The sequence below is a fragment of the Notothenia rossii genome (assembly GCF_949606895.1).
Source record: "Notothenia rossii genome assembly, chromosome: 6".
Taxonomy (NCBI): domain Eukaryota; kingdom Metazoa; phylum Chordata; class Actinopteri; order Perciformes; family Nototheniidae; genus Notothenia; species Notothenia rossii.
In genome coordinates this window covers 64,252,459-64,277,202 of record NC_136909.1, presented here as the reverse complement: position 1 = coordinate 64,277,202, position 24,744 = coordinate 64,252,459, and the positions used below count along the sequence as shown (strand labels likewise).

Here is a 24,744-nt window from a genome sequence, read left to right as displayed (position 1 = left end):
GACTTTAAATGAAGAGAAAAAATGCTCTGCTAATTCAGTGCATTGATACCATTTCAATTCTTCAAAATAGTCCCTTGTTTGTAACCTGAAATACCTTGTAATGTAGAAGCATATCACAAAAATGCAGTTTTTTTTTATAACCCTAAGACAATTATGAAATGTTATTGAGATCGCAATATGGGCTTATATTTCTTAAAGGTTAAATATGTGTTCAAACACCATAATGAATGAAGTATTATGGGGCTTTAGAGCCTTGATATTGTGTTCTATAAATAGAGACTTTTGAACATATCTCTTTGGTACAGATCCTCTTCAAAAGTCAATAAGAACATATCTTGAATCATATTGCATTTAGAATATCAGCCAAAATAATTGACTACGGGTGAGAAGGTGGGTCGTCGCTGGTTTTATCAGAAGCTGGCAAGATGTCCCTAAACCTGCTTAGAGTCCGCACAACTTGGCGCGCTAAAACTTATAATGGAAACACAAATCAGTGCAGCATGATTTGACTCAACACAGCCAAAAGGGCCAATGTAAAAGACGTAATAGTGGATATTCTGTGATAATGTTAAACTTGGAAGTGGAAACTCACTGCCCAAACAGGAGAGGTGAAGCCCAGAACAGCAGCCTGCATTCCGTCTGAGACAAAGGGAATGATGTTCTCCCCCAGACGGGTGTCCCGGTACAGAGCCCTGAGGATGTTCAGAGCGTGGACCTGTGAAGAGGTAAACGGATCATTTAACCAATATTCAACAGTATCTTGAAAGCACCACTTGATTTAACAGTTTAATCTTGTTTCCATGCTGTTTGGTTACAGAACATGTTGACCTGTTTAGCCCCGAGCCTGTTTTTCAGGTCTCAGGCTCAAAAATGACATTCCCAGAACAAATGATCATATTTTCACTTCTAAAAGGGTTAAATTAATCAATATAGGATGTGTTTTATTTTAAAGTAAATTCAGATTGAACATAGTAAAAACAGTTAAATTATGGTGTCCGTCCAAAAAAAAAACATTACTTACAGTATAGGGAAAACCACCCTTGAATGATGGGATCGGAGACTAAAAGCTTTATGAATCCAAACTATTACATATAATAAGTACCCTGTATCAAGATTGATGCAAAACAAGTGACATTTGACCTTTTTAGAGAGATTTAGCAACAAAAAAAACACTTCTGGGGTCATTTGGGTGGATTTGACCTATCTTTGGCCCCCCTTGGTCGATTTTGATGATTGACATCTCTTTTTAACCGCTAGAGTCAAAAGAATCGAGGGGAAGGAGTGAGAGAGACGCGTAGCCAGAATACCCAAAACAGGAAGCTGCCATACACTCTGGAAGCTATCATTAGCAGCTAATATGAAAACATAAAAATGTTATTATGGATTATCAATAACTTTTTCAAAGTGACACAGACACATTGGATTAACCTTCAGCCGCGTTTCTCGTTTTAATGCCATTGAACACAATTTTTGATCAGAATAACAGCAAAAGGTGAGCATATCTCTGTGTTTGGCTACCTAAAGCTACGTCGGGTGTTGTCTGGTCGCGAGTTCTGATCGCTCAGTGATGATACTTATATGTATAGAATCTGTGGAATCTCAGCTTGCTAGCAAAGCTTGTTTGTGCAGATCAAATAAGTATATCGATCGATTTATACCTAGAGTTCTGTGCTAAGTGCGTCAGCACTTTTTCGCTCAGGGCTCATTTAGACGCTTTTTGTGAGATTTGTGTTTTGTTTCGTTAAAAATTGTTTATATCGTCAGTTAGCTTAGTTTCTTCCCGTTAAGTGAGTATGACACATTCATAGTTTACTAAATTTTAAGAAGCCCTGAGACACAGTTTCGTGAACAAAAAAGCCTGTTAAGCCCCGTAGCCCCTTAACAGGTTAAAGGAACCTAAGGGAAGGTCAAAGTGTATGAGGGATTAAAAGATCTTAAATCAGTCACAGCAGCATTTTTTCCCAGGTAAGACCGGACCAGACAAAGGACTCATGCATGAGCTGCTGGGGGGGGGGGTCAGACCTGAGGCACGGTGGAGCTGTCGGTGGTCGTGTTGGCGGAGGGCATGGCCAGAGCAATCAGTTCTCTCATGGTCAGTTTCAGCAGACTGCAACTGGACAACTTGGGCTCAGAGGAGAGCAGGGCCTGCAGAGGGGAAATGGAACACATTAAAACACAATATTTTCAGTAATTACCTTGTAACACTCCAGAATTCTCAAAACGATAAAGCAGAGCATCATTGCATTATCTCTCGGTGGATGTCTGCTCATCACCTCAAGCTCAACCTTGACAAGACTGAACTGCTCTTCCTTCCGGGAAAAGATTGTCCCACTCTGGACCTAACAATCAACATCGGCACCTCTGTTGTTTCCCCGACTCAGACTGCAAGGAATCTGGGTGTGGTCCTAGATAACAAATTGTCCTTCACTGCAAACATCGCTGCTACAACCCGCTGCTGCAGATACACGCTTTACAACATCAGGAGGATACGTCCCCAGCTGACCCAGACATCAGCGCAGATTCTGGTCCAGGCTCTCGTCATCTCACGCCTAGACTACTGCAACTCCCTCCTGGCTGGTCTACCTGCATGTGCCATCCGACCTCTGCAGCTCATCCAGAATGCAGCGGCTCGTCTGGTCTTCAACCTTCCCAAATTCTCCCACACCACACCGCTCCTCCGCTCCCTTCACTGGCTTCCAGTAACTGCTAGAATCCACTTCAAGACACTGGTACTTGCGTACCATGCTGTGAATGGATCTGGCCCTTCCTACATCCAGGACATGGTTAAACCGTACACCCCAGCACGTGCACTCCGCTCTGCATCAGCCAAACAGCTCGCTGCACCCGCACTGCGAGGGGGACCCAAGTTCCCGTCAGCAAAAACACGTGGGTTTGCTATCCTGGCTCCAAAATGGTGGAATGAGCTCCCCATTGAAATCAGGACAGCAGATAGCTTACACATCTTCCGACGCAAACTGAAAACTCATCTCTTTAGACTCCACTTCGAGCGATAGAATTACTAACAAAGCACTTATATACTAATAAAGGGCTGGCTTTCTAAATGCCAGTTGAGTAGCACTTGAAATGTTTGGCTCTATGAAACCTGATGTACTTATATGATTCTGTTTTCTTAAAGGTTGTATCTTCCTGGTCGAATGCACTTATTGTAAGTCGCTTTGGATAAAAGCGTCAGCTAAATGCAATGTAATGTAATGTAATGTTATCTTTCCTTGTCAAAATCTGGTGCTCTTTTACCAACAATGCAATTCTGAGATTTGGATGAAGTCTTCAGCCTCAACCAATGATGCATGAAGTGGAATACATATTTATTTTTGTGCCATTCCATAGACCCTCCAGAAAAACGTGATTCTGCGATCGCAGAATTTACCGCATAATCGGCAAAATGGCACAGATTTTTAAAAGGCCCCATATTTATCAACAGGGCGCATAATCCCCGCATTTTTCCACTCAAAGTTGAGAAAAAAAAAAGTTAACTCGTCTTGACGTGAAGTGATGATGATGACGCGACGTCATCAGCTCGCGTATCACAGAACGTAAACAACACCGTAGAGTGAACGTGTGGAACTCACACGAGAGAGAAAACAACAAGATGAAAAAATATGATCCATCTCATTTATCGACGAACATTTCTGCTAAAGACCGGGAAAGGCAGTACCCCGATGTCTTTCACGAAAGTGGGGGGAAATTATTCTGCACCCCGTGCAACTGTGTGTTGGAGCATAAGTCTTAGAGAAAGTTGACGGTGACCCACTTTGATTCATTCAAACATTCGAAAATGCTTTCTGCTGCTGCGGACAAGAAAGCCAAACAACTCACGTTCACCGAGGCATCAACCTCCAAAACCCTCGAGGGCTACAAGAAACGAAGTGAGTAGCCTACAAGATTGAAGCTGGTCAGATAACGAACGAGTAAATGAAAACAGAATGAGGCGGAGAAGTGTGTGTGTGTGTGTGTGTGTGTGTGTGTGTGTGTGTGTGTGTGTGTGTGTGTGTGTGTGTGTGTGTGTGTGTGTGTGAGAGAGAGAGAGAGAGAGAGAGAGAGAGAGTGTGATTAAAATAGCCCAATTGCTTTAACAATAAATACATATTGAATGTTTTTAATTGAATAAGAAAGGGGTTTAACGTTAGTGGCAGGTTGTGTGTGAGAGAGAATAAATAAGACAGCCCAATATTTAAAAAAAAATCTATTATTTTCCCAACTTCCCGCAATTTCACTGCATAAAATCCTATAAAAACCCTGCATGTTTAATTGCATAATCAAGGATTTTAGCCCGCGTTTTTCTGGAGGGTCTAATTCCATTTTATTAAACCGAAAGAACTACACAATTCCGTGAACTCAAAGTTTTGTTTTACTTGAGGATATAATTGTCTTTTTTTATGACAGTAAGCAGTTTGAGCAATGTTACATAAAGTGATATACCCTTTGTTAACAGTTATTACAATATACTGTATTGTTTGCCATTCATTTATATTTGTATTCCCATTAGCCTCAATACTTTAAGTTAGGGCTGCACGATATTGAAAAAAAATGACATTGCGATATTTTTTTCCCCTGCGATATATTTTGCGTTTTTTTTAACTATATTTAACCGGATGAAGGATTTTAGTCACAGACGTATGAATCTTAACTGGTTGACTCATCATACCTTAAGTCATGATCTAACATGTCATGGTAATGCATGTTGCTTACCCTCAAATAAGGGGGTTCATCTGTGAATGAAGAAGAGAAGAACCTTTTTGTATCCAAAATAGTTCCAGATGGCAGATGTTGCTTTTCTTTTTGGAAGTAAATCTTCATTCTCGCCGGTTTTGTCCTCCTGTTCCTCGCTAATGTTTTACTGGTGTTTTGATGTTCTGCAAACTAGCGGGGCAGGGCCTGCTGTTATCTGATCAAGAATTATTGTGATTGGTGGTTTGCTGTGCATGGAGGGCCTGCATGTCACTCACTCAAGTACCCCTGACATGAGAGCCGCGCAAGTTTTCCTTTTGTAGCAAGCAGCAAAGTAATTGTAATATGAAGTGTTTAATTAATGTACCTACTTAATATCGCAAGTCCAAAAAAAAAATGTGAAAAAAAAAAGAAATGAAAAAAGAAAAAAAATGTATAACATTTTTTTTAAATCGCACGTCCCTGCGATGTGAATATCGAGCATGCGCATATCGCGGTTATGGCCATGACATGATATATCGTTCAGCCCTACTTTAAGTTACTTCTTACTTTTGTTCTTAACTTGTAAGAGTAGACCTCTAATCTCAACTGGATCAGGCCCATCAGTGGTATTTTATGACATACAGTCACAACTACAGTATATGATTACATAAATTTGCTTATGCTAAAGGCTCCACTGAATGACATCATCTGGATGTGCCGGCCGGGAGTAGAGAATGTGGCAGGAGAAGGTGACAGCAGTTGGCTGCTGTGTGACAGGAGTCCGTGAGGGGGGGTGATGGGAGCCAGCTGTGTGTCTGGCCTGGGTTATGGTTAGGCCTGGGAGGGATGCAGGAGATGGAGCAGGAGGAGGCACAGTCTGGATCTGATGAACTCTCGGGTGGAGGAAGGTGAGCGAGCGGGAGCCAGCTTTCCCGGATCTCACTCCGTTTCTCTGTGTGAAGGAATGCAGCCGACGCTCCGCCAAATTCAAATCCTGCTTCTCCACAAACGCTTTCCTCTCTCCCTCCCTGTTATATTCTGTCCCCCTGCACCCCCCTCTTAAATCCCCCATATGGGTTTTCCAGAGGTGGGAAGTAACCAAGTGCATTTACTCAAGTATTGCACTTGGGTACAATTTTGAGATATTTGTACTTTAATTGAGTATTTCCATTTTATGCTGCTTTGAACTTTTCCTCCACTCCATGTATTTAATACCTTTAGTTTCTTTACAGATGTGGATGAATGATGTGAAATATGATCAAGTGTTAAATCAGACTTTCGTTCCACCTGGAGTAAATTCACAAGCTACCCTGCAGTATACAAAGTCATTCAAACTAGCTGCACCTTTACCAGCTTTGAGAACACTTTCATGATCAATCATTATAAAACATATCGTATATATTATTCTGAAATGGACCATTCTGCACAATGACTACTTTTACTGTCGCTACTTTAACTATATTTTGATGATAATACTTCTGTACTTTTACCTGAGTAACCTTTTGAATGCAGGACTTTTACTTGTAATATTCCTACACTTGGGTACTTCTACTTTTACTTAAAGGTGGGGTAGGTAATTTTGGAGAAACCAGCTCGAGTGCGCTAGAATTTGAAAATACACAGCCGGAAAAAATCTGCCACTTCCTTACAGAGCCCCTCCTCCAACACACACGAGCGTGCACATGACCAATGAGGGCACGAGATAAGTTGTTTGTGCACAGATGGAAGGCTGACAGGCAGGTAGGCCATCCAGCTATTTTAGGCTAACAGGCCCGGCTAAAATGATTGGTCGTGCTTTTTACAGTGCTACGGCTTCCACAGATTTTTTATGGATTTTTTGTCAAAGCACTTAAGATATTCATTGCTATCAGGATGTTAAGAGCATGCCATGGAATATAACAAAAAGTGTATCTCGAGCCGGTTTCTCAAACTTACCTACCCCACCTTTAAGTAGAATATCTGAGTACCGTACTTTTCTGTGTTCTGCTTTCCTACTACTCTTCTTTACTTTGACTTTGCAATATTTTCAGCTAGACAACAGGGATGTTTAAGGTTTTTATCAAGCAGAGAAACTTTTGACAAGTCTGCAAATTTAAATTCTGATTTACAGAAGATATTTTATTTTTATTTTGTCATCTACCTTTTTTCTTACTTGTTTTAGATTTATATTTATTTGTAATACTTATTTATTGTATTTTTAAAAATAGCTTTAAATTGTTATAGTGTTGCTCCTATTTTCAACGTAATCCCTCTTGCTGTGTTTATGTATTACTACTTGGCAATACACTTGATTATTAATTCCATATTGTTTCAGAAATAATCCAGAAAAAGCATGTTGCTGAAGTTTGCAAGTTTCAGAAAAGTACAGACTTTTCAAAATCAAGAGCCCAAATCTGGCTAAGCAGAAGGGTCAGAGATGTCAGCGGTGCCGCCATTGTACCGTTAACCACTAGAAAGAGCCGCCCAGCTCTGAGATGACTGCTATGATAAAACACAAACTCACGTCTACCTTAATATCAGTAATCAGAGGAGGAGGGGGGGGGGGGGGGAGCAGCAGCTGAACAACAGTCTGAGTCAGTGGAGTGGTGAGGTAGTCACAGATTACAACACATTGTTAGATGTGAGCGGGACTGGTGACTACTATGAGGGGGTCAAGCAAAGGACAGTGTGTCTGTGTGTGTGTGTGTGTGTGTGTGTGTGTCTGTGTGTGTCTGTGTGTGTGTGTGTGTGTGTGTGTGTGTGTGTGTGTGTGTGTGTGTGTGTGTGTGTGTGTGTGTGTGTGTGTGTGTGTGTGTGTGTGTGTGTGTGTGTGTGTGTGTGTGTGTGTGTGTGTGTGTGTGTGTGTGAGAAAAGAAGGCAGATGGATTAAGAAACTCCATGTTCTTCCAGCATGAGTGCACCAGTGGCATGCCAAGAACTGTTGATTGCACTTCTTTTAGAAGTAAACAGAAACACACACAAACAGTAATTATATTACAAAACTTCTCATGTTACAGTTCAGACTGGATAAGAATGTCTCCTAAATCCAGTGACAACATAATAAACATAAAGCTGGCAAAACTATATTTTTCTAATGTGCAGGTTCGTATTTAGTGTCTCTACTTTGACATGTCTCCATGCTGTAATGTTCAAAAAGCTCTTTATTTCTCTCATACTGCCTGTGCTGCAACACCTCTTTTCACCCTCTGTCTGAAACCAGAGCCCAGTCTGCTCTGATGGGTTAGCTGGCCAGCTCTGTTGTGATTGGTCAACTGCCTAGAGATGTCACGCCCAATAGCCTATCATGTACAATGTGTTTTAGTGATAGCCAATAGAGGCGCTACTGCTATATTGTGATGTCACTGTGGGACGAGAGTAAACAAAGGAGTCCAATGGAGGCGTTTCATGCAGGGGGGGGAGTGTGTGGGAGAGAAACCCCCTCTGGTATGAACATTTTCCAAGCGCAGATACTTCCCCCAGTTGTGAAGCTTACACTATGTTTACCCACCTGGATGTAGAAGGGTATCCCCGCGCTGCGCCGTGTGGCACACAGCTTTGACGACGGGTCGCTGGATTTAACCTCCTCCAGAACCTCCGAGAGCCAGCGGGCCGGGAGCTGCTGCAGGGCCGGACTCCCACTCCTGACACACAGAAACACACATATATAGATAAGAGAGTCATTTTACACATACTTGCATTCAAAATGTTTTAATGATCACATTAGAAGATTCACTATGAATTCACGCATTGAGGCTATAAATAGACTTATTCAATAAAATAAATTGAGCCATGGTAGCAGTTTTAAGCTATTATTTTGTGCATTATCATACACAAGTGCCCTTTTTAAATATATAATGTAACATTTAGGAATTATGATGTCACCTTGTTAGATGATCAGAAACAGAAACAGAAATAAACATCATTTGATTGACGGTCTTTAACGGCTTCATATGGTCACCTGTAATGGTTTTGTATTCCCTCCCTGTGCATAGCGTTCAGGTTCTCTGCCAGAAGCTTATTGTTAACTGGATGAAGATTTTTAGTTCGCGTTTGAATCTTAAATTATAAAAAAACAAGCTGAGTTAACGTTAGCAACAGTTTGACTTGCAGCTCTTCAGGAACTTTGTCTGTCCACTAAGCAGCGTACGGAGAAACACACATTTTTAAAGGCTGCAGTGGAGACGCTGCGCACAGCTGATCGACAGCTGGGACACAAACCGCCAAATACAAAAACATAATTCAGATCCAGTCGTCATGACTCCACTCCGGAGGGATTCCCCGATCATTTCTTACAGTTTCTCATCAAGGGGGTGTCTCCTGTCCCCGGTACAAACACACTGCCTGAGGAAGGCTATGTGTATTTTTTTTGTCATTAACCTTTTTCGGACCACTTATTTATTTATTGTGGTGACGATCTGTCCTCCATGCTGCTACTCTGGTTCAAACTGCATCCACCAAACAATAGGATTTATCTCCACCTCCCCAAAATAACCAAAATCTGACACGGTGTGAGATGTTTTTGTGTTTTTACCAGTTTTATTCACCTGGTCATTTTGGTTTACAGAGGAGAGCATTGTGGATCCTTTGTCTCCCAGTAAACGTATAGATAGATCTATCAGGAGGTTTCCATAAAAAGAATGCTGCAGTTTAGAAAGTGTCAGATTCATTATGAAAGGCTTTGCAATTCACTTGATTAGCTTTCACTTCGATGAACAGACAGAAGTCTCCTGATTCTGATGCCACCATCACGTATTCAATCCTTGAAGCTGTGAACTTTGTTACACATTTCCACTGTTACTCTATGGCATCTTAAAGACAAAGCTAAGAAGCAGGTCTGGCCAACACACAGCCACACCTGCCAGAAACAGCTTTGCGCTGTTCTGTAGGAAGCAGCTGTTTAGAGAGCCAGTGGAGCGGAGAGGACAAAGTAAAACAATCCAACGTGGAGGAAAAAGCGAAGGGGGGCCGCGCTGCCACACACACTCCAGGGTACTTCATGTGTACTTCATCACACACACTTGACACAACAGGGACGCCACACACACAAGAGACTTCCCCATTGACAAACAATAGGAATAAACTCTAAACCAGTTATTTACAACAAGGGGTACTTTAACCCCACAGGGTACTTCTGTAGAGTCACAAGTCACTGGGGGAAACAGCTCAAAGTCATGGATAAATGGTTAGAATAGTTATCTAAAACTAACAACAAAAATGGTTGAAAAAAGAAAACTAAAAGTAAATAATAAATGGTTTTAAAAAGTAATGTTTCCCGGGCGCAGTACATAATGGCAGCCCACTGCTCCTAACACTAGGATGGGTCAAATGCAGAAAAGTTAAATGAAGATAAAGTGAGAAAAAGACACGCAGTGAGAGTGCAAAAACAGTAGAACACATGAGAGCCAGATCTCGAGGCAGAGCATCAAACGGGCCGCAGTTAAGCACCCCGCAATCAACACCTCATAACCCAGCACACGGCCTGCATACCGAGCACACACACTGCTCTTCCCCTCCTGAAAACAACACACTCACATCCACACATGCCCGGAGCAGGACACACACACTGCCTGTGCTCCTCCACACAACCACCAGAATGTCGTCTCGTTTCACAACACACCGCCAGACTGGTTTCTGTTGGACAACAAAACAAGAGAGTTCTGTTTTAACTGCTCAGCGCTGGGTGGTTCAAAGTCAACACGTGTGGCTGTGACGATTTTGTGGTTCGTCACCTGCCGCGGGGCCGAAGACATCTTCCGCAACCCGGCGGTGAGGAGGGAGAAACAGGGAGGTAGAGGCGGGAGAGTGAGATTCTTTCATGTTGTTGTCAATTAAAAGATTGTTTTTTTCTCTTTCCCTCAGGAGGATAGTAGTAGGATTCTTTCCATCAATAGCACATGGATGGGGAGTGTGAATTGGAATGTGTATGAGACTAAAGTCACGTTTAAATGCGGAAATGAAATAATGAAATATTAGTGTTCTTTCTTTTTCCACACACAAACCAATAAATCGAACTGAATATTTCAAAATTAGAAGTAGTTAAAGGAGTTTTTTTCCAAAGATTCTGATAAGATTATTAATATCAATCTTATCTGTGTTCAACAATTATGAAGCCACGGCCTGTGTGCTGGCTAAATTAGCCTAGCACAAAACAGTTATACAATATACTGTATGGAGATTACCATGCTGAACGAAACATGTAAGTATCATAAATGTGTGTTAGCCAAGGGTCTTATTTCCTGCAATATTGTAAAATCCAATGAAAAAATCCCAGAGTTTTTAGTCAAGGGAGTCCTTGTGATGCTAACTACAAAAAGTTTGTCATCACTGTACGACTCTAATTTATCAGCTAGTTAATTTTTCTCATGCCGTGCGTCTGTTGGCCGTCCAGAGAGCTCCGTATGATGAATAACACCTATTACAAAGTCTTGACGTAATTAAGTCAATTATCCCTGAAGAGTGATACTGACAGGACCCGCCTACGTGCTAATAACAAGGCACACTGACACTCTGTCATGATGGGGGCTAATGCCCTCAGCCATTCAGCGGTAATACCTTTCAGCCCTTTGCCCAAAATGTGAACACACACACAAACACACACACACACACACCTGCAGAGCATCTCGGTGAGGCGTACAAAGCCCACATAAGCCAGTTCAAAGGCGCCACGATGACGGGACTGCAGGAGCTGCCGACGGAAGTACAGACCGACCCCCTCCACCTGTAACAGAGACACAGAGAGGGAATTAGAAACTCAACTTCAACAAGAGCAATACTGTCCAAGTGAGTGTGTGTGTTGTGTGACTCTATTCTCCAGTAGAAATGAATGTGTCCATTTATATGAAATAACAGCAGTTAAAATGATGATATGACATGTAAGGTTCCTCCCCACATGAACATTAGAAATGTGCAGGAAGTGAGCATTGCATCAATAAAGGTCAAGAACGTGAATTGTAGTGTTTGTCATTTGTTTGTTGTCTTTATTGGCAACAAGTGCACTGTCCAGGCATTTCTGAGGTGCCCTTGAGCAAGGCACCAAACCCCCAAGTGCTCTCTGGCAACCAAAACATCTGCAGCCTGTTTGTTCTGACAACTATAATGTGTATAGGTCCAGTCCAATTTACCCTCGGGGATACATAAAAGTTGCTCTTCTTATAGAGATATAAAGCATCCAAGGGGCATTTTACCCAAACATCTAAATACATTACCTCTTACTGTACCTGTAGTGTGACTGTGATGCATACATTTTTATTGTTTAGGTGTGAGTTGTAGAGGAATAATAGAGATATTCGCCTTGAAATATCTGCCTTGTCTCCACCATATTGAAACTAGACAGCATCGTCTTATCGTGTTTGAAGGGCCAAAAGAGAGCATGATCCTACTTATGGATAAGAGGCTCTCCTGAGCTAGCAAACGTTTAGCCGAGGAGGATGTCCGTAATGTTTACATCCTGTGCATGCTTCCTGTTAAAAAATCATGACATATTTTTTGTGAGAATTCTTCCACTAGTACAATGAAAACAAAGCAGTAACATCTCAAATAAACCACACTTTGTAGCCTTTGAGTTACTGTGTGAATCATTTTGTAAAGTCAAGCAATTCAATCTAAACACATGCAATAAACTTAATGCAATGGCAATGTAAATGACCTCATTCCATTCATGGTCAGTCAAATACATACAGTAGTGAAAGTGAACAGCTTAGTCATTAAGACATAAAATGGTTCATTGTCTCCAACTCCTAAATTCCAACTAAAAGCAGAGCAGTGGTGTGTGTAAAAGATACTCAGAAGAACTGCATCATCTAATCCCACGATGGCCTTTTCTCTATTTGGCAAGAGAAGTGAAGCTGTAGCCCCGGAGACACTCGTGTTTTAGAGACACAACTTAAGTTTTCAGCCAGTAAGCATCGAGCATGTCAAGCGTGAGAGCAGCATGTCAGTAGCGTGGCAAGTGTGTTCAAAAAAGGATGCTGAGACATCCACATAATGGCCACTGTCAGTAAAACCATCACGTTAGTAACAGTGTTAGCAACATTATTCTAACTATACACACACACATACACAACTCAGTGTGTAAACTGGTGAGTGTGTTGCAGGTGAGGCGGCAGGGCGAGGCGGACGCAGAGCTTCAGTGCCCTGTCATTTGGGCTGTGGTATCACCGCCACCACAGAGGCGGCCAAGCCTCGTCTTAGTCAGGGGTGGCATGGAGGGCAAAGGGAGGGGTGGCACGGCCCAGATGCAGAAGAAAAAAATCCCCAAAACAGCCCCTTAGGGGATGTGGGGTTAGACACAACATCTAAACATACACAGACGGAGACCCGCAGATGAACCGGGAGCCAGTCACTGGAACACTCAGCCAGGAGCCCTGATGTCACTGGGTGATAGAACAAGGATGCGTGACAGGGAGTTTATAACATGGTTGTGTAAAGAGAACTTGATACGGCGTTGGTAGTGGGGTCTGGTTCATTCATACGAAAGCTGCTCACTGCCACATGAAGCCAAAATGGCCTTTCTATCAAGAACAATAATATCCGGAGTGGTGATATTTCGCATCTTTGGGCCCATAGAGCATGCGCACTTAAAGCCCCGCCTCAAATCTGCTCCGTCATGGCATTCTGGTCTGGGGCCTCATTTATAAAGGGATATACGCTAAAAAAATGGCGGACGTCAGTTTCTACGCAATGTTTGCGATTTATAAAATACTAACTTGACGGGAAAACGTGTGGTCCTCCACGCAAACTCTAACCCATGCGTACGCACTAAGCACAAAAACGGGAGAGACGAGAAACTACGACACCGTTGGCAGAAGGAAGAAGGCTGAGATGTGCAGGCTGCAGTGGAGACGCAAACCGCCAAATACAAAAACATAATTCAGATCCAGTCGTCATGACTCCACTCCGGAGGGATTCCCAGATCATCTGACACGGTGTGAGATGTTTTTTTTAGCTGTTCTGTCGTCATTTCCTGCCATCTTCTCCATGCAGTCAGTCAAAATGAATGAATGAAAGGGCGTTTCTTTGACTATTTATAGGCAAACATGGGCGTTATGTGAAGTCCGCAAAAACTGCACCGCATTTCGAGTCGGTTGTGGTTTATAAAAGGGAAATCGGCGTAGGAAGTGCCATACGCACTTTCCACGCCGGTACGCAATGTTTGGTGAATCGGAAAGTGGCGGAAAAGGTATGGACCTATTTTTCGGATTTCTACCACGTACGCAACCTTCCCACGTCAATCCTACGCACGGCGTTATACATGAGGCCCCTGGTCTGTAAGTCAAGTCTTTTTGGGCCCCAATAGGCGCTTTAACACCGCAGTACTTTTCCCACAAAGGTTCATCGGAACTTTGTTCATGAGAACTCTTTAGTTCTCATTAACTAAGTTCAGATCGCGTTCACAGAGGAATAAGTCCCTGAGGGAGGATTAGGCAAATGAAGCCGATGACGTCACTTCTTCTTCTTCTGCTTTGGGTTTACTGGCAGGCCGCAAACAACTTCACGTCGTATAATGCAAGCCCCCAGGAAGTGCGCCGGACTCTGAGGAAAATATTAGTTGTGGCCAAATGGCGGTACTACACTTCCGTATAGGTTGCTGGGCCCGGAAACACTTTTTCCCATTAACTTACATTGGGATAGAGTGGTCTGTAAATCATTAGATAATTTTTTTTTAAACTAAATAAACAACCCAGTATGAACATTTGTATAGCCCTTATTAAAAACATTCGGTCCTCAAGTTGTAAAATGTGCTAATGACGCTATTCTGAGAGTTATTTTCCTTGCATTATGAACGCGCATCTGAGAGTGGGAGCTTGGGGGGCGGGGCTTAAGGGGCGCATGCTCTGTGAGCGCACATACAGGTACTTCTGCTCTGAAAGCCAGGCATGACGGGTAATCTGTGATGTTTCGCTCTCTCAAAAGTTGGGCCATTTTGTCCTCATGCGCCAATGAGCAGCTCTCATAGGAAAGAACGAGACCCCGCCTCCGACGCTGTATCCAGTTCTTATTATACATTCATGGTATACTGCCACCCGAAGTCCCCGGCCGGAAGTCCCGGAGTTGGGGACTGGCTTCAGTAGAAGCTGCTGGGACTCCCAGCTGTTGCCATAAGTTAGTCTCTCTGCGTTTGTGCGCTGGGCTAATGCTAAACATGCTAATGCATGGATAATAAAATGGCGGCTTCACACATTTTTTTGGGAGTTTTACGGGGCTTGGTTTGCAATCCGCCCAGCCAATCAGAAATAGGAACCTTTTTCTCCCACGAAAGTACCTGCTCTCTAGAAGGGACGGAAAAGGGGGTGAAAAGGTTCTGATGAACTAATTTTTGTTCCGGCTCTTTTTGGTGTGAACGCAACATTTCGGAACTATATCGGAACTAAAGTGGGAAAAGTACTGCGGTGTGAACGCACCTATTGACTTCACGGACTGACACAAAGTGATGTTCCAGTATATGGAAATTAAGGCAATTTGCTTTAAATGTTCTTACTAAATACGTTGGTTTATTTGAAGAAAGGAGAATGTGCTAAAACAGAGAAAAAATAAGGAAAACAATGTGTAAACTAAAAATAGAGAAGAAAAAGAATAAACTAAAATGTAGGGCTTAGGCAGCCTGTTTCTGGCCACATGACTGGTCAATAAACTCGACTGACCCAGCAGACTTAAATTGCACTAACTTTAACACCAAAGTATGGCTTAAGTAAACCACAGCCACACCAAGCCCAATGACTTGTCACATTGGTGGACAGAGTGGACTCCCAGCACAGGCCTGACCTCACCAGGGTAAAAATGGCAGCGACAGTCACCGTTAGATGGCCCGTGGCTGCCGCGCTTCAGACCGCTGCGGTGCTGAGCTGGGCCGAGCCGGGCCTATTTAAAGCCTCCCCTTCAGAAGGTTCCCTTCTGTGTAACTGTTTAAAAGGGCCGAGCAAGCTTCCTGGGGGAGGTTACAGGGGGGCTTTATTTAGATGTCAACTTTTTTCCCAGAAAAAACTGTGCAGAGAGGGAAGTTTTCCCAAGTCTAATTACATGTATTACATGTATTGGTCGTGATCATAATAGTTCACTTCTGGCTGACAGACGGGGTTAGACAGCTCCGATCGTATCTGTTGTTGTTGCTGCAATTTGAATTGTGAAGCTCTGATCTATAAACTTTTCTAGACTAAGTTTGGTAAATATGTTGATGTGTAAAATGAAATGTATTGACAGTTCATTGGAGTTAAAGTATATGTATTTCATCATGACTTGCAACTGTTATTTTTCTGATATATACAAATTAGTCATATTCACTTATTTAAGACTTGATTAACCTTCACCTGTTGGAAGCAAGTCACGCATCAGTAAAAGTTGTGGATGAGATTCTTTAAACCAATACAACAGAGGGTTACAGATCCAAGTGTCAATGTTACTTCAAGAAAAAAAAATACAGTAAGTACGGAGTGCTTTCATAACAACGCAAACTTCCAGACATGTTTACATTTTTATAAATATGGGCATTTTCTCTTATGATAAGTCAAATTGGTCAAGGGAAATAGATGTTTTGCCTGATATCACTTCTAATTTGCTACCTAATTATCTTATTTTTGTCTTTAGTTGTAAAGACCCCACATTTTATTAGATGTAGGGTCTATATTGTATGAATCACCATCATTTTGCGCAATCTTTATTTTTTATTATGAATATATTCTTTCTAGTTTTTCATTTGCAAATACAACCATACACACATGTGTATATTGCTTTTAGGCAAACCCATTTTTAAATCTGCAGCAATGCTGATAGAATGTTGTCCAATGAGGGTGGATTGATAAACCATGATGTAAATTGCATCCTTTTAAATATCCTCCATCTTTATAGATGTTTTTAACACAGAGTAGAATACACAATATAAACAATCCTTTTTTACACTGTGAGAACCTTAGACAGTTATCTTAGGGGCCATAAAACTCACTTTTAGACTTTGAACACTGAAATAAAATGGTCTAAATATTGTGCACTAGAAAGCAAACGCAGAGCTATGTGAGACAAAGCATTCCTATTGTGTTCATAGCAGTGTGTGTGTTTATGTGGGTGTGTTCCTCTCCTAGTCACCTCTGTGTAACCAAGGCTCCAACCGACCCAGGCCGAGCTATGCCAAATAAAAAATCAAGCTGTCAAAATCCAGCTGACCAGCCACTCTGGTGGTCTGTCCCACTCGTACAGTACTCACACACACACACACTTGTATTGTCCTTTCAGGATTTCAACGTGTTTTTCCTTCCTTTTATCTCAGCCGTTGTCCCTAAATTGTATGGTCAACAACAGACGAACGAAGTCATGATATAAAGAAATCAAATATAACCATTTACACCCACCCAAAACTGTAGAGTGATGCCGTGATGTGGACTTTTTGTAGGCAAGGGCTTATTCGAAACATATTGCATGTCAATTGCATGAAACTTTTGTCAGTATCACTCTGAAGTGATTATTTACTTAATTACATCACGACTTGATGATATTCATCATATGGAGCCTTCTGGAATGCCAACAGAGACGCGTGGCATGAGAAAAATGTACCCGATGATATAAGAGGTACAGTGATGAAGTATTCTCTTTTTTTTAGGCCTACACTGAAGTTAGCCTTGAAAAAGAAAACAATGCAATTTTCCTTTCTGAAGTATGGCAGAAAAAAAGATCTTTGGCAAACAAACGTTTATGGTAATTAGACGGTTTGTTCAGCAAAATTATCTTAACAATTAACAATTCCAAATTGGTTCACGTCACCACCGCTAAGCTAATGGCGGCTAATGTTTGGTTGTTGACGAATAGTAGTTTTATTCAGACACTTGTTAGCAACTGTTGTTTTTAAAAAGACCAAAAGCTTCTGCCATTCACGAGTGAGCTGTTAACTGTATGTTGTAGAACAAAACTTCAGATATCTAACCAAAAACTTGTTAAAAAGAACTGTTGGCTTAGTAAACAAGGTAAGGAGAAGTTTTAAAACGGCAACTGATTTCTGGGTTTTAGGACACATTCCTGCACTCTATTCCTGTTGCCTTGGTCCTACCCAGTGACAGAGACATCTGCACAGTTGCCAGGCCAACAAGGATGTAAAACAGGATGCTAGCTGTGGGCCGCAGAAGATGTTGTGCTCACACACGTTAAGGAAAATCATGTGTTATGGACTCTAACACACACACACACACACACACACACACACACACACACACACACACACACACACACACACACACACACACACACACACACACACACACACACACACACACACACACACACACACACACACACACACACACACACACACACACACACACACACACACACACACACACACACACACACACACACACACACGTCATCACTGTGGTGGGGCAGAATGACTGTGTCCGCAGAAGCCTCGCCAGACCCAACTTTCCAAACACTATTGGAATCACCCCACTGAATGTTAATGCGAACACACACATAAACACACACACTTCTTGCACATTCTTACACAGAGCGTGGAACCGATGACGAGTAAAAGAAATAGAAATGCAGTAAGTTCAGAGTTTCCTCCCGTCCACGTGGTCCTCAGCTTGAGTTTATTAAATCATCGGTTATGTAGGGAAGTCGATCGCCATAGTTACCACAGCTGACATCCATAATATCACCGTCAATTATCTCTGCAAGACGCTGCAGGAAAGGAGTCAATACTGATGTCACAACCACACTGACAGTGTTTTATAGGGCCCGATTACATTCAGCGTATTATTGTGTCTAACAGCTTTATAGGGTATAATGAACAAATTGAGGACATTTTATGGGGCATGAAACTGAAAAACTCATTGACAAGTGTAATGTGCATCACTGAGGCCTATGGGTTTCACATTCATGCACTTAAGCCAGTTTAAATGACGAATGACAGACAAAAATGAGTAAAATATGGACTTGTGGTTGAAATGTAGCAGCGATAGAGCTGAGAACATGGAAAGAGAAGTAAAAAAGTAGGCAATTTGTCCTCATTAAATTGAGAGTGCAACGTATTAATACGATTACAATGCGATCTTTGTCTTACTGCATGATGACAAACAATTGGTTTAACATAGGTTTAGTGATGGATTCAAAACATTTGAAAAAATAGCATTGAATACATTTTTAGTTACTTGGTTGTTGTTAGTCAACCACACACTGATGGTGCAGCGGCGTACTCGTAGACTGTACCGTATACGCGTTTTTTTCAGGGGGCACTTGGCTGAAATGAAATATTATTAGGTTCATATTTGTATTTAGTGCCTCTTCTGGGACATGTCTCCATTCTTTAATGTTCAAAAGGGTCTTTATTGTTCTTATACTGGCTGTGCTGCAGCACCTCTTTTCACCCTCTGTCTGAAACCAGAAACCAGTCTGCTCTGATTGGTTAGCTGGCCAGCTCTGTTGTGATTGGTCAACAGCTTAGATGTCCCACTCCTTAGCCAATCAGGTACAATGTGTTGAAGCTGTAGCCAATACAAGCACGACTGTTTAGTTGTGATGTCACTATGTAACCGAAGTAAACAAAGGAGTCCAATGGAGGCGTTTCAAGCAGGGAGGGAGTATGTGGGAGAGAAACTCCTTCTGTAGGGAACACAGATTTCAGCCTTTGAAGAGCATTTACATGCACAAAAAGCTTTATGACACACTACAGGAAAGGGACAACCAGAAAAAGCCTAATAGGGCCTCTTTAATCCAGCCAATTGTAAAACAGTGCTTTGTTTGTACACACAAGCTATTTGTATATCATTCCAAATACGAACAGGAAATAATGTGAAAGCCATTTATGAATAAGAAAAACAATACAATGCTCAGCCTGCTGCTTATCTTCTCGTAAACAGTGTAATGATTGTCTTTGCACACATTCCCGACTGCTTCATCACACAAAACAAACATTCAGTACAGTGTGATAGTTTCTACTTTCTCTCTGAGAAGTGTAAATACATGCTCAACAGGCAAACACATACTGTATACACAAACACCCCATACCCCCTACGCAGACAAACACAGCCTATGTCTGGTGCCCTTGTTATTATGGACGTTCACATGCTGAAGCACTCAGACAAGTATTCCTGTGTGTGTGTGTGTGTGTGTGTGTGTGTGTGTGTGTGTGTGTGTGTGTGTGTGTGTGTGTGTGTGTGTGTGTGTGTGTGTGTGTGTGTGTGTGTGTGTGTGTGTGTGTGTGTGTGTGTGTGTGTGTGTGTGTGTGTGTGTGTGTGTGTGTGTTGTTTAAAGCGCCCAGTGTTTTCTTGCTGGTGGTGGAAGTGATTTGGAAAGAATGCAGTGGAAAGGGAGGGGCGTCGCGGCCGTTAAACCAGCAGGGTAGGGCCTCACATGAAAGCGCAACGCTAACGAGGGCGGATGCTAATTGAAGAGCCTCCCAGCGTGGTGTCACAAACACACAACCACACACACACATTCACATAATGCAACAGAACATATAGACACATACGGTCAAATGAATGACGCTTTAAAACAAAAATGGGAATACTAGGTTTGTGTGTGGATATAAACAAATCTCTTTATCTCATGCCAGTTTTTTCTGTCTGATTGTCTTTGTATGAGATCCCTTGATATGGTCAAGGTGGGGGGGGCCAGCTTAGCTTCTTAGCAGCAAACTGCCACAGCCCAGCTGTCATACTTTGGTTAGCCTTGTTAGCCATCCTATTCCCAAAATGTGACTTCAAAGCAGCTAACACGACCAACATACAAACATACACTGTAGGGAGCAGAGCTGGGGCTATTTTATGTTTTAGAGCATAATTTAACATATTACTGTGTGGATTATTTTTTTTAAGTAACATGAGGCCAGGGCACTAAAACTGAGTCGTTGCCCTGATGTGACAGGATTTGACGATGACAGTGATGAAATCAGCTATTTTTATATAGATCCATCACATGTGGACACAACATGTCGCTTTAAATGAGGACAGTTTTAAGCTAGTGAATTGTGACATCCATATTGTACAAATACTGAATACAAGATAACAATATCCAGCCACAAGTATTTTTACAACATTATCGGATAGAAATATATATTGCTTATCCAAAGTAAATGGGTGCAGTGATACGAACAGCGCTTTAGTAAAAAGGTTTTTGTACCAAATTAGCATTAATAACGCAACATTTTGCCTTAAAGGGGCCCTATTATGCTAATGTTCAGGTTTATATTTGTATTTTGTTCCTCTACTGAGACATGTCTCCATGCTTAAGTGTTCAAAAAAACCTCTATTTTCTCATACTGTCTGTGCTGCAGCACCTCTTTTGTCCCTCTGTCTGAAACCAGAGCCCAGTCTGCTCTGATTGGTTAGCTGGCCGGCTCTGTTGTGATTGGTCAACCGATGTCCCAACCCTTAGCCTATCACGTACAATGCGTTGGGGCGATAGCCAATAGAAGCGCGAGTGTTACATAGTTATGTCACTATGTTATGTAAGTAAACAAAGGAGTCCAATGGAGGCATTTCAGGCATAACCATTCAAATGCACAACAATATATATAACACACTACAGGGAAGGGAAACCCCCAAAAAGCATAATTGGGCCCTTGTATGTTTGCCTTTGTGTGTTTACTTTATTGCATTCAGTTTATATAACATATTTCAAATGAAATCTCCATAATTATAACCATTTATCACTATTATATACACCAATTTTTTTAGTGTACGGAGGACTGGTTTGCATCCATCACTATTTAAAGGATCCAGAATACAATTTTAAATCTAATTGTTAGATACTGAAAGATTCACACAAAAGTAGATCTCAGGCTCAACACACACACACACACACACACACACACACACACACACACACACACACACACACACACACACACACACACACACACACACACACACACACACACACACACACACACACACACACACACACACACACACACACACACACACACACACACACACACACACACACACACACACACACACACACACACACACACACACACACACACACACACACACACACACACACACGGCTGGATGCTACCGTATATGTGGCAACAGCAGCTTTGTGAGAGTGTTTGGTATGTCAGGAGCTCACCTGTTCTTCAGTGATGAGTCCAGCGTGTGTGTCGTCGGCGCAGTGCAGAGGCAGACTCTGACACAGCTGTCCCAGCAGCATGGCCACTTCCTTCATGCTCCGCCAGCAGCACACCAGCACCATCTGGGCTGTCACTCTGTAGCCCTCCCCGCCTGAAGCCAACAGACACACACACAGTCACACAAACATGCAGAAAGTGACATGGAAAAAGTTTGATCATTTTTATTACCTCATAACTTCAACTAAAAGATGTGTTTGTTTTATTATGCAATATGCCATGTCAAAGGGTTGTTTTCAATGGAAACTGAAGACGTCAAGAGTAACGTCTTGTGTTAGTTTATGAAACACACATTACACGGAGCCATTTGACTTTCTTTATCACTGTACAGTCACAGTGTCTTAGGTAATCATTTCATATGATTCATTGAAGTATTGGACTGTGCTCTGTATAAATATACCACACAAAAACGAGGTCAAACACCACCCCCATCAGGACATTAGGAATACTGTACTCACAAGCAGAAAGGTTGATGGGCGAGTGTACGAAGTCTGACACTATGGACCACAAAGAAAATAATAAGATGTGTTCGTAAACTCCCTTTGTCAGAGCAAAAAATCTAGACCAAAATGTTGTATAAAAACTCAAATCTGTCATTATTGATTTCACCTTCCAACTTCTCTTTCCCTCCCTATCTCAAAAATACAGGCTTGGCACGCTGTCTACATCTGTCATTGTCTTTGTCCACAGTTCTAACGATAGTGATACTAATGCATTGTGTCTGGTTAGGGAGGTTATTAAATGCATATTGCTGCATGTTTGCCGGTGGGATTGGCTCTTAAGAAAGGGCCTAGGAGAAGCAATATTTTAGTTTTTCCTCCAATTGAGACAAAATATGAATCTTCAGAAAAATGAAACGTAAGCAAATGCTTAAATAAACCTCAATTGCCTTTGTCAACTGTTAAATATGTTGACAAAATGGTCAATCTACCAGTTGTCTTTAGAACACTAGCATGTTCCTATCTCTTTTCCCTTATGCAGTATATTTACTGGTATTTGTATGTAACTGGAATCAGTACAATGATCTCTATCTCACCTGTGTTCAGTGAAGGTGTGTGTGTGGTCTGTGTTTGATCATCTCCAGTGTGTGTGTCCAGCTCTCTGGCGCTGGTGAAGAAGTCGTTGCTGTCTCTGGGCTGAATCTCCTGCAGGATCCTCTGCAGACCCGCTGACGTCTCTGTCAAAACACACACACAAAAGACGCTATATTAAAGTGGAAACGCAGCATCATCTGAGGCCAGGCTGAGAGATGGGATTACCTGAGTCTGTATCCATGGGAATGAGTCCCTCTGGGGAGGAGCTCTGGACTACAGGGGACACCACGTCAGACATCCTGTAGCACACAGCGATCAGCTCCGACACCACACACCTCCACTGCTCCGTCTGGGTTAAAGTCCTAAACACACACAAACATTTAACAATAAAGTATGTAACTGACAGGGTGAGCAGAGGGGTCTTCAATCAGTCTGAAGGGGTTTATTTTGCCATTATGAGCAGCTCACTGCATGTTATCCCGCTTAATACACAGCTACTGATTGAATACATAAATAATTTGACTCAACATACTAATTTAAACATGATTTTAATGATTTAAAAAGGAATCATATTGCACACGCTAAGAACGTTGTCCTTTCTATTGCACAGCAATGAATCTACAACAGAATCTACAACGGTAACTCAAAATTACGGCAGCACTGATTGTGTAACTGTCCAAGTCTGTTCCATGAACCAGTCTTTAATACTACGAGAGCCCATACTATGTTCCTGTAGGTGTTTGCTTCCTGTATGTCTTCTGCTGGTCTATTGTCCAGCTCTCTGAGTCTCTTAACCTCTTATCTTCTCTTGCGCTGGTTTCTTGTTGTCTTTTTATGTCATTTTCCAGAAATATAAAATGAATATTCTAAAAGTATTCCACAGGGTTTTCTGATGGAGGAAAGCTCAGAGCGCCCTCAGCAAAGGCCTTCTATCCCTGGGTCAAATTTTATAGCAGAACATCCAAAAATAATTGAGTATTCAACTAAGCTGCGGAATAAGGTTGTGTATGTGTTTGTGATTCGTGTTCTCACTCGAAGTTGAGAGGCTGCAGGACAGCAGTGATGCAGTGGGCTCTGCCGTAGAGAGGATAGGAAGCAGCTGCCTGCAAGAGAGAAGCCTCCGCCCTTGGAACCTCCGACTGCAGACAGCAAAGCAACAGCTGCACCACTGAGGACAGAAGAAAAAATATATATTATTCTTTTTTTGTATTCAGTGAAAACACAGATACAGTGGGGCAAAAAAGTATTTAGTCAGCCACCAATTGTGCAAGTTCTCCCACTTAAAAAGATGAGAGGCCTGTAATTTTCATCCTAGGTATACCTCAACTATGAGAGACAAAATGAGAAAAAACAAAATCCTGAAAATCACATTGTCTGATTTTTAAAGACTTTATTTGCAAATGATGGTGGAAAATAAGTATTTGGTCAATAACAAAAGTTCATCTCAATACTTTGTTATATACCCTTTTTTTGGCAATGACCGAGGTCAAACGTTTTCTGTAAGTCTTCACAAGGTTTTCACACACTGTTGCTGGTATTTTGGCCCATTCCTCCATGCAGATCTCCTCTAGAGCAGTGATGTTTTGGGGCTGTCGCTGGGCAACACAGACTTTCAACTCCCTCCAAAGATTTTCTATGGGGTTGAGATCTGGAGACTGGCTAGGCCACTCCAGGACCTTGAAACGCTTCTTACGAAGCCACTCCTTCGTTGCCCGGGCGGTGTGTTTGGGATCATTGTCATGCTGAAAGACTCAGCCACGTTTCATCTTCAATGCCCTTGCTGATGGAAGGAGGTTGTCACTCAAAATCTCACGATACATGGCCCCATTCATTCTTTCCTTTACACGGATCAGTCGTCCTGGTCCCTTTGCAGAAAAACAGCCCCAAAGCATGATGTTTCCACCCCCATGTTTCACAGTAGGTATGGTGTTCTTTGGATGCAACTCA

The 24,744-nt window shown here is 42.1% G+C and overlaps 1 protein-coding gene across 5 annotated transcripts in view; it reads right to left on the bottom strand.

Moving 5' to 3' along the window:
- thada (THADA armadillo repeat containing) overlaps positions 1-24,744 on the bottom strand; it is a 157,577-nt gene that overhangs the window by 99,955 nt on the left and 32,878 nt on the right. For 3 of the 5 annotated variants that reach the window (XM_079689657.1, XM_079689658.1, XM_079689656.1), the window contains exons 18-26: positions 23,830-23,965; positions 23,023-23,159; positions 22,800-22,940; positions 22,222-22,260; positions 21,706-21,857; positions 11,259-11,368; positions 8,159-8,291; positions 2,023-2,145; positions 593-715 (exon numbers count right to left, since the gene is read on the bottom strand). In XM_079689657.1, the coding sequence (XP_079545783.1) occupies positions 593-715; positions 2,023-2,145; positions 8,159-8,291; positions 11,259-11,368; positions 21,706-21,857; positions 22,222-22,260; positions 22,800-22,940; positions 23,023-23,159; positions 23,830-23,965 (1,094 nt within the window). The remainder of the gene's footprint in view (positions 1-592; positions 716-2,022; positions 2,146-8,158; positions 8,292-11,258; positions 11,369-21,705; positions 21,858-22,221; positions 22,261-22,799; positions 22,941-23,022; positions 23,160-23,829; positions 23,966-24,744) is intronic. The other 2 variants (XM_079689660.1, XM_079689659.1) reach the window with 1 other exon arrangement.